General features: G+C 40.6%; 1 protein-coding gene across 9 annotated transcripts in view; it reads right to left on the bottom strand.

Annotated features, from left to right (window-relative positions):
• The window catches only part of KIAA1549 (KIAA1549 ortholog), a 142,659-nt gene that overhangs the window by 12,439 nt on the left and 111,578 nt on the right, over window positions 1-18,642 (bottom strand). For 4 of the 9 annotated variants that reach the window (XM_030263234.4, XM_030263238.4, XM_030263236.4 and 1 more), the window contains exons 11-18: window positions 15,001-15,203; window positions 11,526-11,650; window positions 10,329-10,343; window positions 6,796-7,001; window positions 4,840-5,063; window positions 3,544-3,688; window positions 1,726-1,959; window positions 745-797 (exon numbers count right to left, since the gene is read on the bottom strand). In XM_030263234.4, the coding sequence (XP_030119094.4) occupies window positions 745-797; window positions 1,726-1,959; window positions 3,544-3,688; window positions 4,840-5,063; window positions 6,796-7,001; window positions 10,329-10,343; window positions 11,526-11,650; window positions 15,001-15,203 (1,205 nt within the window). Of the gene's footprint in view, window positions 1-744; window positions 798-1,725; window positions 1,960-3,539; window positions 3,689-4,839; window positions 5,064-6,795; window positions 7,002-10,328; window positions 10,344-11,525; window positions 11,651-15,000; window positions 15,204-18,642 lie in introns of all 9 variants that reach the window. The other 5 variants (XR_012053578.1, XR_012053577.1, XR_012053579.1 and 2 more) reach the window with 2 other exon arrangements.

Raw genomic sequence — 18,642 nt, 5'->3', positions numbered from 1 at the left:
GCGATTTCATCTCATATGGTGAACTCTAAGAAGGTAATGAAAGAGCAGCACAAGACCACCACTGTACCAGCCTGGCTGCAGCAGCTTGGAGAGGGTGAGACAAGTCTCACCCCAGTGAGTACCATGACTCAAGCGACCAACTTCATATGTGGTTAAAACACACAAACCAAATGTGAAATTAACAATCACCTGGACAACCAGTCTCCCCATTAAACAATTCTCCTGCAGCAAGGGCAGGAGAAGATGGAAAATTTGTTCTTCCCCTGATTTTATAATAATAGGGCTGCAAGGCAGACTTTCTCTGTGAGGGTCACTGTGCTCTGTCATTTATTCTCAACTCGGTTAAAAATAGAATGAATCTGTTAGTCATATGAAAGCTGTTGTGAGTGAGTGTTGCCCTGAGGATACAGAAACGAGATTAAAGCAAGAGTATTGGGAGAATTACATGCATCTGAGTAACTGTTTCAGGTTCTCCAAAAGCTCATACTCAGTGGTTTACTGAATATTGGAAGGATTTTGCTATAGCTGAGGGGCTAGAAACACATTTCTTTTAAACAGAGGCTTGGATTCCATACAGCATGCATATGTCATTTATGCTTCATAAATAAATAACAAGGCTGGATCTGGACTCCTGTTACTTCTCATTTATACAGTACTTTGCATAATAATATACCAGCGCCAGTAAGAAATCTGGAGTAATTGCAAGGAAAATAATAAATGATAATTTGATCAGTAAAAAGCTACCTCGGTAGGAGACCTGGTGCTGTTGGCGGAGTCATTCCAAATTCCATGTATCTCTGTCAGAAGAATGAAAAAAAAAACCAAATTAAAATCAAAATTCATACCTTGGGAAGTCAATGGTCAGCCTTTAAAATGATGAATAGCAGAGATCACTAAGCCTGGATGTAGGACTTAATGGCAGCCATTAAGAACTTAAATTTTACAAACAAAGGAACACAAGAAGATCTGGGAATCACTGCTACAGCAGCTACAGTCTCTTCTGTGATCTGAGTCTTAATTTAAAAACCTTTCAGAAATACCTTTTCTCACTTGAAGAAGATCAAGAGCTGCCTCCAATGTCTACTTAGCAAAAAATCAAGCCTTCCATTTGGAAATCTCTTTTGACCTCAAACAGCATCAGACTGCAGCAGAGAGAACACAGGGCTCAGACTCATCAGAACTTACGATGACCTACAGGATTAGCCATGTGTATCACTGCTCCATCAAAAAAAAAAACCATACACAGAAACATTGCTTCCCTATCACTCACCTCCTGAAAGTTTTTGGATATCCTGCTTAAAAATATGACCTATGCCAAATACTTTCTTTTTTTCATTGTCAAAATAGGAACTACCACACATATTAAAAAAAAAAGTTTGACTCCTAGACACAGCAAGACTGACTTGTGAAAAATCCTAACCGAGAAGAAATGAAATTATCCTAAAGGAAAACTCCTGTCTTCTCTTGTGGCTGAGATGAGAAAAGGTAAAACAAACCAAACAGCTCAGAAAGCAAGTTCACCATCCTGTGACGGTAATTTCTGAATTCTTATACCAGGAACATTCCGCATTTTTGCTCAGGCCTGACAGCAAGGGCACAACAGCAGCGGCCATGCCTCAAGCGGCGCTCACTCCCTGCCCAGAGATGCCTTTTGAGCTGCATCCCAAAGGTGCCGTTTGCTGCCCATCTGGCCCAGGAGGCAATCCCTGCCCAGCAGCTGCTCACCGGCTGTCCTGCCGAGACCCCGGGCGGAGGCACGGCCGTGGAGCTGGCGGCCTGGCTGCTGGGAGCCACCAGCGCGAAGGCGTCGTCCAGCAGCGAGTGCATGGTCTGCCGCGCCTCCTCGATGGACGGCTGTGGGGGCACGTACTGCGACACCGGGTGCGGGGGCAAGCCGGGGAACTTCCCCACGTCCGCCGAGGATGATGTCTGCGGCTCGGGAGGCAAGTCGGGGTCGGACTGCAGGAAACAAGGAAGGTGAAGGGCAGCCACAGAGGAGATCTAGCCAGCTTCCAAACTGTGGGCTTTCAGTCTGAGCAACACTGTCTTGGCCAGAACCGCAGCACCTGCCCTTACCTGCCCTGCTGCTGCGTGCACATACGGAACACCAGCAGCTCAAACATTTCATTCAGTGTGATCGGAAGGACTCTGATCTCAGGTAAGACAGCAGAGCTTTGGGCAGGAGTTACTCAGCTATAACAGAAATCTTGTGGTAATGAAGTCGTGCAGAGAGCACTTCTCCACTCAGAAAAAAAACCAATCAGCTCTGCCTACATCTTTGACTTCTTTGCAGCTTTTGCAATTCTAAGAAATTAATTCAGTCTTTAGCTTATAACTGACCACATCAGCAGTAACATTAAACAATTATCACCTCCTAGAAAAAGGCAGAAAGGAAGCTGTTAAGGAACTAAGTGGTTACCTGCATGGAGCTTGAACTTGGGTGCATCACCTGAATGGGATTCATGTAAGTGCTTCGTTGCAGCAATACCTTAAGCATGCATCATAATTATTACCTGGGATCTTACCACATGGGCTTATTGTTCATCAGTGAGAGGAAATTAAATGAGCTTTACAGCAGCAGACTTATTATCAGAGCTCATTCTTACCACTGCATGCAGACTGCAAAATCAGTCATCAAGAGGCACAAGCCTCTACTTTATTAGGAACTTAGCATTCTGAGCAGTCTCACTGCAGATGCCAAAGGGGCTGAGCCTGCTGTGTGCCATGTCTTAATTAAACAGCTTCAGATGATAATTCATTCTACTGCAGCATGACATTAAAATCATCACACTCGTATTTGAAGGCAAAGGGAAAATGCAGAAATCGAGATCAGAATCACCTGACTGCATATGCAGCTAACAGTGAAATTCTTAAAATTATGAAACCATCTTTAAAGATAAGAACAGTCCAGGGGCTTCCAATATTAGCATTTGGCTTCATGAAATCTGATTAGAAGTGGTTAAAGATGCCTAAGCACTGTATGTGACATGGATATGATTGAACAGAAGTATTCTCCAGAGTCTTTTTTTAGATGTGAGACAAAATTAATTTTCAAGACGTTGCACTAGAATTGTTTCAAGTTACTGTAGTACAAAGACGTGTTTCTCTATCGTTAATAATTAATTGCCGCTTTTGAAAGATGAGAAAATTTCTCACAAAAAGACCTGAGTCTTCCACTCTGTAAGAGCAAAGGATGAAATTTGCTGTAATATATGAATATATAGCATCCAGCAAATTGGACTAGAGTGAAACTATGTTCAAGATATTGTGGAACATGTCAAGCACACTTTCATGTGCATAACGCAGTGGCATTAATGAAAACAAGGCTTTTGTTCTTGGCCTCTGTAATATCAAGGAATACTCGGCAGAATTATACTGCTTAAAAATGACAGACTGTCAATGAAATCCTTATTTCACTTTGATTTACATGCTAACTGCATGACTGAAACTAACCATACCACATAGACCACAAAAAAAAAACGTGCCAGTGTCACAGCTGTCATCATTATCAGAACATTCCTGCCATTCAAGAGACATACATACAATATATGCAGAATTATTGACTCCTGGAGGCCTTTTGTATGTCCCATCACTGTCAGTTGTGATTAACCTGTCCTTTTCGGCATCAATCGGACTCCCATTTATCTGATGGCGACGGCGCTGCTTGGGAGAACGTTTTGCACGAGAACTTAACAGGGAAAAAAAACCAAAAAGTGCAGAGAGAGAGAGAGAGAGCGAGAGAGAGAGAGAGAGAAAGGTAATCACAATTATTTTTGGGAGTTTTCTTCTCAAGGTTGAACTCCTCCGCCCATTTCCTCCAAGTTATCCTTTCCTAAGTCCCGTTTCTCTTCCCTTTCCCAGTTTTCCATGCCAGTCCCATTAGGTAGCTCAAATCTCTTTCCTCAAGCTTCTCTTAATAACAGTCATTGGTAACTCTCTGAAACATACCATTCTTCCCTTAAATTCTCTCCAAGTCACCTCACTCCTACATTCAGCTGTCCAGGTTGCCTGTGTTCCAGCTCCCCAGCCCAATGTGTGACACATCTGCAGCTGCAGAACAGACTACACTGCCTACAAGGCTTTGTGCTTGATAAAGAGGGGACCCCACCAGGCAAACCAGCTGAGGAACTGAGGAACACACACCCCTGGAGAAAAGCTACCTTCTATCAGTGCAGAAGCACTACTGGGTACCAGTGCTCCAGGAACAAAGTGCCCCTATTCATAAGCCCGTAACAGAACCCAGGGAAAACTTTTTCTGCAATTGCAAGGCCAGGAAGGCAGATCTGTGAGGCTGACAGATGTGCCTTATAACCTTTTTATGTATTCCCTCTGGGTAATCTCACTGATTTGTGAATTTGCCTTTAACATTCAGAATCTTCATGCTTTTTAGGTTCTTCAAGGATTTCTTTATTTTACATGTTTCCCTTCCCCACTCCTGCTTTATAAAAATATTACTTGCTGGTTATATTAATTGCATATGTATTACTTAGAGGTTTCTTTTTTAGTGCTGATATTGCAATTTTGATCCCTCTATACCACACAAGAATTATTCAAACAAATGTCAGAGCAAATACTAAATTGTTTTAAGACTGTTTTCATACATTTGGGCTTATTTATCAAGAATTCACTGCTGAGAACTTGTAAAAACGTAATTTGAAATCAAAACATAGTGGCATATACTGAAATAAGTGTGTGTCTAAAACAACCCAATCCTTTTCACCTTGATAAGTCAAATTCAACTAGTGATCAAAATGATTTTCAGCTCTGACAGTTAAGAAGTGCAGTTTTGATGTAGTTTGGATACTGACTCTAAAAGAGCTCCATCTTTGAGATCCCTACCTCTTCCTGGGCTCTATGAAGACAGTAGGCACACTGCCTCCAGGGTCCAAGATCTTGTCAATCTGCATCTGTGCCTTGCGATATATTCTGTGCTGCTCTTTGGAGTCAACCACCACCACGTCATCCACCACTGGGAACTCGTAGTGCCCTTTACGCTTGGCGCGGAGGCGGATCTTATTGCGGTGATGCTCGATCTCGGATTTATGCCTCAGGGCTGTTTGTATCTTCAGGAAGGAGAAGGAGAAAAAAAAAGGAGGACTATTTTTACAGTTGTATATATTGCAAACTGGATTTTGCCGCTCTTCTGTAAACCTCTCCTCCCTACCTCTCTGGCTGCCCCTGCCTCCCTCCCCCAAATCTCTGAAGGACTAAAATAAGTCACACAATTTATGAGCACACTTTCCTTCCTGGATATTTCACAGTCTCCCCATTGTCTCCGCAGGTAGATGTACTATTATACACAGCACGATTGCCAGCACAGCAGGTGCAATTAGAGGCAAGTGGCAGTTTGTTAATAAAAGGCAGGAGGAACACAAAAAACTCTTGTCTGCCAGACATAACAGCGCTCTGAAAAGGTAAGATTAACCAGTCTGTAGTTAGCTATGCTAGGCAAACAGATACTGATGCTATTTGATCAGTGTTAAAATCTGCCACCCTTTCCCTTTAATGACCTTCATCACATAAAAAACAAGAACTTCAAGAGCCAACTGAGCTCATACCTCAGTGCCTCCACTGTGCATGAGAGGCTGCCATATGCTATGCAGGAACACAGCAGCAACACAAGGGCCCAGATCCCCAGATGAACATGGCACTATCAGCTCTACATCATCTTGGAGGCTGAGTTTTTCATGCCTTTCTCCCACCTTTTTTTCAAATTTCATGGAGTACATCTCATTATCTGGGTAAAGCTTGTTGTAACACCACACTTTATACGTCCTGGCCTAAAACCTACTGAAATAATTCCTATCACTGGTAAACACTTAAAGCACCATATTAGGTAGCAACAACTGCTCTGCTTGTGCTAGACTAGTTCTGGAACACATCAGCATCAGCAAATTAAAAACCAAATAAAAATTTATTTTTGTGTAGTCTCTCATGAAAATCCAAAAAATAAAAGCATATATAGGACACAAGTCAGACTTGTTCTTTATGCTCACAGCTAAAATCATGTCTTCTGCCCATACAGATTTCTGTTTTGTGGTTCCTCTTGCCTCCATATCCTATATATATATATATATATATATATTTACCTCTCTTCAGTAAGGTACTGAGAGACAGATTTTTGAGAAAGTTACAATTTTGAGTAATCAAAATTCAGTTACAGATTAGAGTAATCTTTCACTCTGAATTATGAAAAAATGTCATCATACACCAAACCAGGATGCAGGTAGGTGCTACTGTCAGGCAGTGTATGATGTGGTTTTACTGTGCATCACCCCTCCTCATGCCCCAGGCATGCTCATATTTTGCTTACAGTAACATGAGCCTCAGAGAAAGCAGGAAATTTTGTATGTTTACTGTCAAGTAAGCACATTAGAAGTTGAAAGCACTGAACTGGGCTGCAAATTCACACCCCAGAATGTTTTGAGAAAACTTATTTTTATAACTAACTTGCTTAGTCCTGGAAAGTAAAAGAATAGTGTAGAATGAAAACCAAGGTGGGCCATATGTTTCAATTCTCATACATTAATTAGCACAACTGTCTTTAAGTCATGTCCTGCTGACTAGCAAAGAGATGCTAACACAAAGGTATCCTGACCATCAGATCCTCTCTGTGTTTAAATTTTGGTTTAGGCATCTCTTAAAAACAGTTCAGATAATTTCTTTGGATGGAAACAGGGTTACTCCTGTGACTTGTCAAGGAATTTACAAGGAACTCCTTGTAAGAAACTGGGTATTTTTCACTCGGCTAGGCATACACTCCTCCAAAAACATGCAAAGCACTTTCAAAACTACCTCTTTATTAATTTTGTTGGTCTCTGCTACCCGGTCGGAGAGCACGGAGTTCTGAACCGGCGGTGCTGCCATGGGCTGCATGGCAATCAGCTGGATTTTGCTTGGGACCCGTCTGCTGGCATCTGAGGAACGGGACATCCTATCCACGTGTTCAAAGATAGAGGCTGAGGAGTGCTGCTCGTTTCCACTGCTGGTCTGAGGAGGTCCTAAATCATCAGAACCAATACAGAGTGAAGCAGTGCTGCCAGGGTTATCACGTTAAGCTCTACAGATGCTGTGCTACAAAACTATCCCCTGTTTTCCATCTGTGCCTAATTTGCCCTACAGGCCTTCCAGCTGACTCACATTTAGTGTACAACAAGCTTATCCCGTGGTTTGCAAATTATAAACATTTTCCCATTATATTTCCAGAAGGTGAGCTGTCATTCTTTATTTCTGTAAATCAAGCTCTTGGCACTTGCAAACCCCCAAAATCTCAATCTACTTTACTGCATAAAAAGCTGTTTAAGTACATTCTGCTAATGATTCCTCTTATCAGTACTTAAGGAGATGCAAATTGCTCAAATGGGGGTTCAAAGAGCAATGAAAGATGTCTCAATGCAAAATGCATTTCTTAAGTGATAGGAGTGATAAAGGAACCAACAAAAAACCCCTTAGAAATCCAAACAAAAATCAAAGTATTTTACAGACATTTTACTGATTAATGCTTTTAAAGCAGATTTTTTTTCTCTGTGACGGGATAAATAGTTCACATAATAATAAGCAAGCTGCATAAATACTGTCATGTTGTAATTTGTTGAAGAGGTTAAACCAATACAATCAGCAAAAGACATTATGAAAACCAATATGAATGGATGTGCACCCCAGGTCCTGCCAACAGTTAATTACTTCAATAGAAATGGGTCATCTTCCTCAAGACTTGAAACCTACAGGATCACCCCAGTGATCTGCAGTTAAGCACAGTAATTTAGTAATTTTTTTTCTGAGTTAGACCTAAATCAGAAACTGTTACGCAGATGAGGCTTGCAAAAGCTATTGAAAACTGTAAAAATAACCTTTTGTCTTATCCATGTGATAAAGCCACACATCCTCAAACTGCTTTTCACCATGAAATACAAGCAATGAGAGATCAAGACTTGTGACTCTCCTTATGAAGGAACTCAACGTTAAGGGACATACCCACATCTTTCCACAGACTTATAATAAGGAGATGTGGTTCTCAATATTCAAATCAGGAGGAATATCTGATTTAATTCTGATACAGAATCCATTGTTGATCAACATGATCCAACTACAAGAGACAGGAAGGGAAATAAAATAGTCCCTGCTGTGAGCCTGTTGCAACACGTGCTGGTAATGCAGGATAGGGTTGAAGGAGTGAATCCTATCTCTGTGGAAGGTCACAGTAAATGTCTTGCTCCTTTGCTTCCCTCTTCCAGCACAACAAGGGAGCAGGACAAGAAAGCAATAATACTCTCTATTATATTCAAAGCATACTACTTCTGGGTTGGTAAGCAGTCTGGTCACAAGTTAAGCAAAATCCCTATTCATATTTCTCAAAGTTGATCAAAGCATTGTCAAACATACACATTTATAAAAGGCATGCATGATTTATAAATGTGATTTCTTTGTACAACTGTTCTTAAAAAAGAAGGTAAACAGCTTCATACAAGACCTCTGTGTCGCAAATGTTTTGAAAGACACAGAGCTTAAATGAAACATATCCATCTCTCTTCTGTAGCTATTTGTATCATCTTAACCATTTGTCATCTTCACAGCCCCATCTTCATGCATCTCTCAGAAGTGTGCAATCATTGTCTCTCACAGAGAGGGGCACAAGATCTATTAAGGAGTTAGCGTGAACCCCTTGGAGCAGTTGTGTAGTCAATAGAAATCTGAACCTCTGCATCCATCTTCCCCAAACATTAGTCATTTTTTTCCTCACCTTTTCACTCTATCAGCCACTCCAAGCTCACTGACCTCCAACATAAAATTGTAAGGGTATTTTTGTATTACTTGGTTAGTGAGGCCCAATATTTTCAATTACACTAAGCATTCCCTCTGAATCTTTATAACTTAATCCATAACTTTCCCTTGTACACACATAAAAAAGTGCTTGGCAGGGGCCTCTTAGCTGAAAGGGTTCTTAAGCTCATTTGGTAAAACAGAAATCCCACCAAAAAATTTTGGTAAGACTCTACAGTAACAGCGTATGTCACTCCTTTTTGCAGAAAAGGTACACACAAAAAACCCTCATAAGCTGCATATGACCTTTAAATCCTCTCTGTGTGCCTACACTCAATGTGTCTATAAATACAAACCAAGATGGAAGTACAGAAAAGTAGATAAAGTCAGGAACAGTGTAGCACTGTGTACGTACAACAAAAGGAAAAATTATTTCTAACCCAGCATAAGAATGAGGTCCTGAAGAAGTTTTGATGGAGATAATAAGCATAATTTCACATTTCAAAGCTCTTATATTACATTATTATTCACATTTAGAAAACCTTCCTTATAAAGGTATTGGATGGCACTACATGAATGAAATTTTGATTTCAGAATAATTCAGCTGAGGCTAAAAAATAAAGGAGAGGTACTTAATACCCCAATACTGGTTAGATCATGTTTTAACAACCAGTCCATGAAGGTGTCATGCCAGGATCACTGTTCATCACTGCTCCCCGAGTTGAAACCATTAACAGAACAGACATGTCAGGAAGCTATGATTTCACATGAAAACCAATACAGCTGGAGACAGAGCAAGGCTATTGCTTCCTGAACCCTCAAGAGACACAGCAGCCAAGATGCATAAGGCCTTATCCAAAATCAGATAAAGTCAATGGGATTCTTCAACTCATCCATTGGTATCTTAACTATGCCAGAGTATGCAATTAGAGATAGATTTCACTTTTTTTTTTTTTTTTTATCCCAGAGGGGACAACCCAGGATGCTGCTGATGACTCATTACACCCACCAGTGTAAGCAGCAGAGTACAGAAGGATGGACAGAAGGTTGGCTACTGTAACATGGCCAGTACTATCAGAGGACACAAATCCTTCTTTTATCACTAGATGTGTTATACATCAAAGACAACATCAGCTTTCTCCTGCCCTATGTTTGCCATGTCTCAATCCTGGCCGAGAAAACACCAGTTCACAACAAAATATTTCTATTTCTTTGCAGGTAGCTCATGTTTTTCTTGGGCTTCCAGTTAAGTAATTCTACATTAATTCTAATATTATTTCCAACTTGTTTATACAAAGCTGGTTTCAGGACCAACAGCTGCCTTAGTTTTGCTTCTTTCACAGTGATGTTTTCCACAATAATTTGAAAGAATTGGGAGGAAAAAATTAGAAAAATGTGCTGGATTACTGTAATTTGTGTTACTGAGACTTTTTTATACTTCAATAGCTCAAAAGAAATTTTGTTTTCTTAGACGCAGGAGAAAAACTCTTCCATCCTTAAGACATAATTGCAGCTACCCCAACACCCCTATTCATATTTTTACTCAACTACCAGCTCTGGTTACTTACCCACTCTGTTTGCTCCTGACAACATAAAAGAAAAAGAAGAGACAACACAGTAATTATGACAAGTAATTTAGCTAGAATGGCAACTGGAAAAAAACCACAGCAGTAAGATGTGCATTTACTTTTGAATGAGATGCATGAACTTGGATCAAACTGCCAAATCTCAGCTGCACAAAAAGGGAACTGAATCTCCCATTTAGTAGAGAGCTCTCTGCAGACACTGCCTCAAATTCTGAATGCTAAGAATAGTCCTTATGATTTGCAAACTAGAGGCACCAAATGCTGAAAAAAGAGTGCATTTTACCCAGTGAGGGCATGAGAGGTAGAAAGGACACATTTCATGCAGTCTCCTTGCTGCTTTTAGCAGGTAATTCAAATGCAGCAACACATAACATTTCTACACCAAAAGGAAATGTTGTATGTTACATAAAGTTTAAAGCTAGATAGAAAATGGAGAGACAAATCTAGAGCTCCCAGTAAAAAGAAATGGGAGCACACTAAAACAGAGCAACAGAATTCCAGTCAGTTGGTTGGAGGAACTCAAACCCTGCTGAGATGTTTTCCCATCTTTTCAAATATATAAATATATGCATTTTTTAGAGTACTTCCAAGAAAAGTAGTGGCACTTTAACTGGAAACAAGATGGTTCTTTATAAAAAAACCCAGTGTTATTTAGAGAGTAGCACTGAATTTTGATCTTTCTAATGTACAATCATGCAGGCATTTTGATGATTGAATTACAACTCGTTTGTAAAACTTTGGCCTCTCTGGTGTCTTTTTTTTTCACATCACTTTTTCAAAGTTACTGCTACAGACACACTCCCCTGGTCTGAAGTCCTGCTGTGACCTCTACTGCCATGTAACTGTCTGCAATTCTGCTACCACGAGAGACACAATTGGGCCTAGCTGGGAACAGTTTTGCTGGGGGTGTGTGTGGGACAAAAGGAGGCAAGATTGATTCCTACTAAGCCATTTGTTTCAAAAGCTTACTGGAATGAAAGGAATGTACATCTCTCCAGTTTCAATAGAAGAAACAAATATTGAAGGGATTTTCAGCAGCAAGAAAAAAATCAACAGTCAAATTAAAAAAAAAGAAAATCAACAGCCAAAGATGAGTTTAGAAAATTTACAGCACCAGATTAACTCTTCAACCTGAGTAAAGCACTAGAGCACACAAGGAGGAAAAAGAAAGTAACAAACCCTTCTTCACTGCTCTGCGTGGCTTGCCCTCATTTGCAGCAGTTGATGGTCTTGCACTTTCTTCTCCTGTCTCTCTCCCACTGGATTGCTCACTTGCCGTGGATTCAGCATCTGATGGTGAAATTCTGCCACAAACATGACAAAACAAACAAACCAACATGTAACACAAGTTTGCAAGGGGGCATAATTCTCACACACAAAGAATCCTATGCTAAAATACCTTGTGAAGTCTGCAAAAATTTTCCTCTGTTTGCAAGCAAATTTATAATACATTTTCATACCTAAGTATTCATAGTCATGATGTTACGGTTATTGTGTGTGAAAAATGACTGCAACACAATTCACATGTGACAATATTATTAAGTAATCTTTCCTTTAAAATACACTACAAGAAAAAGCTCTGCATTTGTAACTAGCAATTTAACTCTCAGAAAGAAAATAATTACATCAGGAATATGAAACCCACATAGATAACTAGTCTAACATTCAGCTTTACTACTTGATGTTCTCTTGCTAACAATACAAATCTATGCGAATATTTCCCTGACTAGTCAAATGTAAGGCCATTCAAAAATGTTTCTTTTATGTATTCATTCCATGCAGTCACAAGATTCTTAAGAACATTTGTTATCTAAAAAATTACAATCTCAGTTCTTGCATTTTTTGTAGGCAATATAGAAAAATACCATGATCTTCCCCAACAAAATACTTCAGCTGCAAAATTATTCTGATAGTATAAAACCAGAAAAAATACAGGGCCCACATCACTGCCTGACACCAAAACCCATATCTTCACATGGGATCAGCCTTTAGTGACCACTTTGTCCTGTGAACGCTCATGTTCTACTCTGGCAAGGAGTTAATCATGGGGAGTGTGCATATGTCTGTGCACTAACCTCATTAGTGCAGGATTTGCTTGGGCTAGATAGGTATGTCTGAACTAGTCAGTGAGGCTCTTGGCTAAGCACCAACCTGCCTAGAACACACAGAGTAAGATAACTGTATGCAGCCTGACAAGCCCATTGAAGTTAAATCTACTTCTTGCAGCTCTGAATTCAGCTTCCCTTTTTCTCCTCCCTGAACAATGCCCTGGATCTGCAGGACTGTAATACTAATGTCACATCCCAATTAAAAAAATTAATAGCAGGGAAAAGAGGCTACATGGTCCTCAATGAGCTTAGAGATCTGCAGCACTGCATCTTTTCCTGTGGGGGAGAGAATGTGCAGAGCTATCACCTCCATCACCTTTGTCCTGGTTCAGCAGAGTATGAGGCTGGAGCTCTGTGTCCAGATCTCCTACTGACTTTTTGTTTCATCTCACTGTGCTCTGCATTTCCCATGATACTCCTTTCTCAGCATATCCAAATTATCACCAAGTTATAGGAACATAAATAGTGTTGAGTCAACATCAGCCATTTCTTGAAAGTGCTGAGGGATATGCAGTTGTATACTCTCAAGTCAAAACAAAAGGTCCAACTCTCAGCTGGAGCCTAGGGATGTTGAGCTTTCTGAACTCAGCTGTTCTTGTTTGTTGTTTCCTAGAGATACAGAACATGTACTCACATCACCACTAGATTTCCTGGCATGTAACACACAGTCCTGAGCTGAACTATGATGAACTGAGCTCTGTATTTCCTCACAAAACATCAAGCAGCTAAACCCAACACAACACAGTATGATACCATTTCACATTTCAACTTCTGCCTCGGGGAATAAATGTTTTAAATCACAAGCTGACACAGACACATCAGCATGGCAGGGAGATGATGGCAAAATCTCCATAGTTAAGCCTCAAGGAAGATTTGTTCTTATGGGAACATGAGGGAGAAAAGAGAGATTCCCTTCTGAAAACATTTCAAATGTCTGAACTACAAGTCAGTCACTCTCACCTCTGTGCCAGGAAGATCACAGAGCAGACTGTCCTGGAAATGATGCTAAGGCACATGAAAAATAAGAAGGGGCTTGGTGACAGCCAACGTGGCTTCACTAAGGGCAAATCACACCTGAATTATTTAGTGGCCTTCTACCACAATGTATCATTAGAATGTTGGCTTCTGAAATTTCTCCCACATAATCTTCTGAATTACTCTAGATGAAATATAGTAGCAACCTCAAATTTCAACTTATTTCTTTTGCTTATCTGCATATAAATATAGACAACTTCCCTTCCCCCAGGTATCATCTCTGTCCTAGGCCACTTCTGAACTTTTAAAAAGAAACAAAGAAACATTTGTATTTCAGATTTATATTACTTTGTTTCAATTTATGTAAATGACACCAAAACAAGTATAGATCATTTTTCTTCCATTATTTTCCAGTTTTGTCCACCTTCCACTATACCACTGGCAGTCTTCTACTTACAAGGCCTGCAGGGATTTAGGAAGACAGGCTTAGAATCTGGAAGGGGGAAACTGAGCTTTATGAAACCCACATGGGGAAGATGAAGCAAGGATCCTAAGACAACTGGGGCTTTAGAGGAAGCAGAGGGCTGAAGAGAGGAGCAAGCTGTGCTGCAGAGACTTGCAGCTCAGTCAGAATCACCATTAGTTTCTTTCTCAGCCCATCCAACCCTGCCCTTGATTGCCTTTTTTTTTCCTCCCACTGGGTAGTATCACATAGGTGCTATAGCTCTGCACAGCAAATGAAGAGCTCTCTTCTTTGGAGACAAAGAAGTGTGAGAGTGAGGAAGAAGAATTACTGGGAAGTGTAGTTCAGAGGGGGTCTTCTCAGAGTTTCATTTTTTCTCCACATTTTTTTGTGCACAGATCCTTCTCTACTGTACAGCTTTGTTACATCATGTATCCTGTTTGTATCCTACAAACATAATTTTTTCCAGCAAGGGACAGTCACATCATGTGATTATTGGAAAAGGTTAGGAAAATTCTGCTGATGGTTGTCAGACCCTTCTCCATTTGCACAGCTGTGAATTATCATTCTCTTTTCTGAATTTTTTCTCATTTGCTATGAGATACCCCCCGCCCCCACCCCGAAAATCATAAATAACATTTCTGCACTTTCCCTGAATTTTGGGGACAGCTTAGTTTTGGAAATAACGACTCTTCATCCATGTATTGATCACTATTAATGGGATTGAAACACATTACCTTTGTCAGTGGTTTTCATTTGTTTTCAACCACCCCTGGCTTAGTGGCTAGAGAGCACAAAGAGACTGCATTGGAAAAAATACACTTGGTGTTTCCAGTGAACAATCAAGGACTTGACTCCAGCCAGCTCAGCAGTGTCTTAAATATCCCTCTTAACTGGGTATGTTCTCTTTAAAAGAAAAATGAACACTAAATTCTCACAACCTTGCACTAACGAGTAGCGAGGTGTAACAGTGGTGGCTCACTAGCACATGCGAGTTCCGGAGCTCTGGAACAGTTCTCTCCACTGAAACTGCCCTAAAAATACAACAATTGCTATCCCTTAGTCAACTGTTGTCTACTGCAATTTGGTTTTGTCTCTGTGAACTGACCTCCCTCTGTGTCGAACAGTCTTTGAAGGCTTTGTGGAAATCTTGGATTTGGGGCTGGGCACATCTCCGTTCTCAGATGGGGATGTATCCTTAATGGGTCCTGGTAAAGGAGCTGGCTCATGGATAATCAGGACATCATCTTTATTGTGCTGGCCCAGATGCTGCTTAGCAAAATCAAAGCCTTTCACACTGGGGGCTTGTAGCTGTGAGAAAAGAACAAAGACAAGAAACAGGAAAAGTAAGTGACAATGAGTACAAAGGCTTTGGTTCAGATCTGCAAACAATGGCCACTGAGAGGACGGCCATGGCAGTCTCAGGAATGAACACAAGAGCACCAGGGAAACTCTCCACAATTCTGTCACCTTACTGCAATGTATGATACACAGTTTAAAATTACAAATCAATAAATCTAGTTTAAAAATAGACTTCTGATACTGCTACTATTTTTTACTGCTATTTCTTTAGATTTAATCATTGTGTGAGGAGCTTTTTGTGTACTTGTGAGTGCAAGGCTGTAGACACCTGTTTACAGACTGAAATGGCTACCATCACCAGGTCATATTTCCATTTCTTCCAGTCAAAATGGATGCAGGATTTTAAATAATCTGAATAATGTCACTGTTGATCTTTCTCATTTTGAGCTCCCCAAATATGGGAGTGCTTGTACAAACACGCGATGAAAGATAAACACTCTGCAGATCTGAGTTATACAGCAGCCTGGCAGTGACTTGTCAGTCAGTATTGATGCCTCCAGAAAAAACTTGAAAATCTCTTAGGAATTTCATGAACAGACAGAAAAATATACAAAAGGCTTTGGGATTTAGAGAAATTGTCCTAAAGACCTTATTCCATGGGCATCTTGCTTGAGAAAGACACAGAATCCAGTCTTTTACTTTCATAACTGTACTGATAAAAAAAGCTAATCGCACCTTATCAATGACTTGATTCAGACTTAATCAATGCTCTAAGATTGAAGCTCTCTGCTTATTTTTTGGGGGCTTTGGAGTAAGTGGAAGATCCGAAGAACTAATTAAGAGACAGTTTTTCCTCAAACCCCACTCAATTTTATGTAGTTTGGAAACTGAAAGTAGAAAGAAGCATTGACAACTCCAGTTTCCAAAGCACACGCACACTCAACCTGCTTGCACACCACAGGCACAAAATCCTCTGTGTGCTCCTAGAGCTGATTTCCTGCAACGTGAAGCATGTGCTGGAGTGCATTTATGGCTGCGTCAGGTTCCAGATGTTTAAATGAACCCCCTTTCATAAAGCTTGGTATGCCAACACAGCTAACTGCAAACAGACTCGTCTGATATCATGCCAAAGACAAGCTTGCCTAAGGAATATTCTGAAACAATCTCTTCAAAATATTTTCTCAGTAAGCAAACATTTTCCAAATGATTGTTAGAAAGGGCGATGCAGTCGAGCAAGCTGCCTATTTAAGCCAGTAGATGGCAATAAAAGCTCTTCTGTAAAATCCATCAGTTTCTCTGCTGAGGTTTTGGAGTTAATTTTTCACAAAATGAGTAAGCTTATTATTTGAACAAATCTGGATGTCTTTTGCTATGCCCATTTGTCCTGGGCTTTACAGGAGTCCCTTCAATTCAGCATTGTGGGTGATTCAGTTATTGAATTTATGCAAATAACTGCAACCACTGATTCCAGAAGGCACCGAGGAGCTACACTAGGCGAAGGTGTAACTATACCTCCATTTTTTTTGAGTCATTGTCATCTAGTGAAGCCTTCGTGAAATTTTCTCCTGTTCAGATGTTAAACATTTCTCTTCGGGATCTTGCTTACTGAATAAAACCCCTCCCCAAAAAACCTCCAAAAATCCCACTCCTTCACCCAAATACTTCTGAAGACAAACTTTTCAGTCTGCTGTCAGAATTATCAGGCCAGCTCACACCACTTTGATTACTGAAACTTATTAGCTACCCCACCTCACTTAGGGGCTGTTTGAAGTTATGTCTATTCTCCCAGAAGATATTCCTTGGTATAACACTCTTCCATTGAACTTCAGTGGCTTCCCTTCTTCTAACCCTTTCATACTCCCCCCTCCTGCCTGCTGCCCAGCTCTGCTGCTGCCTCCTGATGACATCCTCTGTTTCACTACATTCCCCTCCACAGATTCCACTCCCCTTAGCCCTAAAGATGATGACAATCTTCACCATGTGCTAGGCACAATTCTTCCACAAAACAATCTGGTGGTTCTCTACCCTTTCCTTATCAACCTGTGAAGTTACTACTGTTTTTTGAATAGTGTGATGGGTGGGGTGAGGAAAAACATCTGAAGAGACAAACATTCCAGGAATACTGGAGTTACCAGTATGGTTTTACTGAGATTGCTGCATGTCTGAAGCATGAACTTCAACCTATCTTAGAATCATTCTAGCAGACTGAGTTTGTAAACCTGTTTGGGAGTAAAAAACCATACAGAAAGATAAAATTTTTATATTTTTTTTAACTCTGAATAATCTTATTCACAGTTGCAGTCCAACATAATCTTTTATCTAAGCCCAGTCAGGGGAACAGATATATTTATGTGTCCAGGCACATGTGCCACAGCATATGTATGCATGAATGTTTATCTGCAGACAGACCACACAGCAGCTGAATTAAAAGGCTGTTAGTACTGCAGAGACCAGCACTCACACTGTAGGAAATGGCAGTTAAGATTATCTGAAACAACCACAACTGGATCCTTTCACACACAGGCATTGCAATAGTAGTGAGTTAGAACATAAATTCAGTTCTTGTGTGGGAACCCTCTTGCTCTCTCCCACCCTGCTGGATCCTTGGCATAGGCTGGGCCTTCTGCAATTAGTCAAAGCTGGGCAGAATGTAAGAATGTTATTTGCAGAAGCAGGATCCTCAACACATTTCCCACTGAAGCTGAAAAACACATTGAAAGGAGAAGGGGATGCAAGATGAGTCTTTAATGAATGTTTACGGCTAGGGTGGCTAAGACTTTCAGGTTTCATAGATACTCGGTGGCAACAGAGAACTGGCCAATCTCAGCTATCACCATACCAGGCACCACAGAACCTATAGCTATATTTTCCTTAAGATGGAGACAGGAAAGCTCCTCAGCTGGTCTTACTTTTCCTTGACAGGCAGAACCATTCTCTCTGCCCCACTCTCTTGCCTCTCCCTCTTCCTGCCACCTGACAGCATCCAAGGACCTGAGGCTCACCAGTCTTTAAATTTTTAACATCTGCTGTCATAACAAGCTCTGTGTAACGCAACAGAGACAAAACCCTCTCAGCTTTACAGTACAGCTCTACGAATCTTATAAGTGCAGAATTGGTCTAATCCTCTGACAGTAAGTACAACCTCTGTATTTTTGTTTGCATTGCTCTCCTTTGACATAAACCCCTTTGGGATGATGGCCAAGGAGTGCCTATAAAGTCATAATGCATATAATTTATACATGTGATACAATAATAATTTAACTGGTACATCTCTAATAGGGCTTTGTCCTTTGTCAACCCCATGCAAACATTTTCCTGAAGTTAAAACTTAACCCAGAAACTGGCAGCTCCCCACCGAATCAGCAAAAGCATTTCCCTCATACCAGACAACTTTCTTGTTCTCTTTCCTTTCACAACCTATACCCCCTAAGGCTTGGAATGTGCACTA

This window comes from Taeniopygia guttata, chromosome 1A (genome assembly GCF_048771995.1).
Source record: "Taeniopygia guttata chromosome 1A, bTaeGut7.mat, whole genome shotgun sequence".
Taxonomy (NCBI): domain Eukaryota; kingdom Metazoa; phylum Chordata; class Aves; order Passeriformes; family Estrildidae; genus Taeniopygia; species Taeniopygia guttata.
The sequence above is the reverse complement of the archived record's forward strand: the minus strand, read 5'-3'. Positions and strand labels throughout refer to the sequence as shown.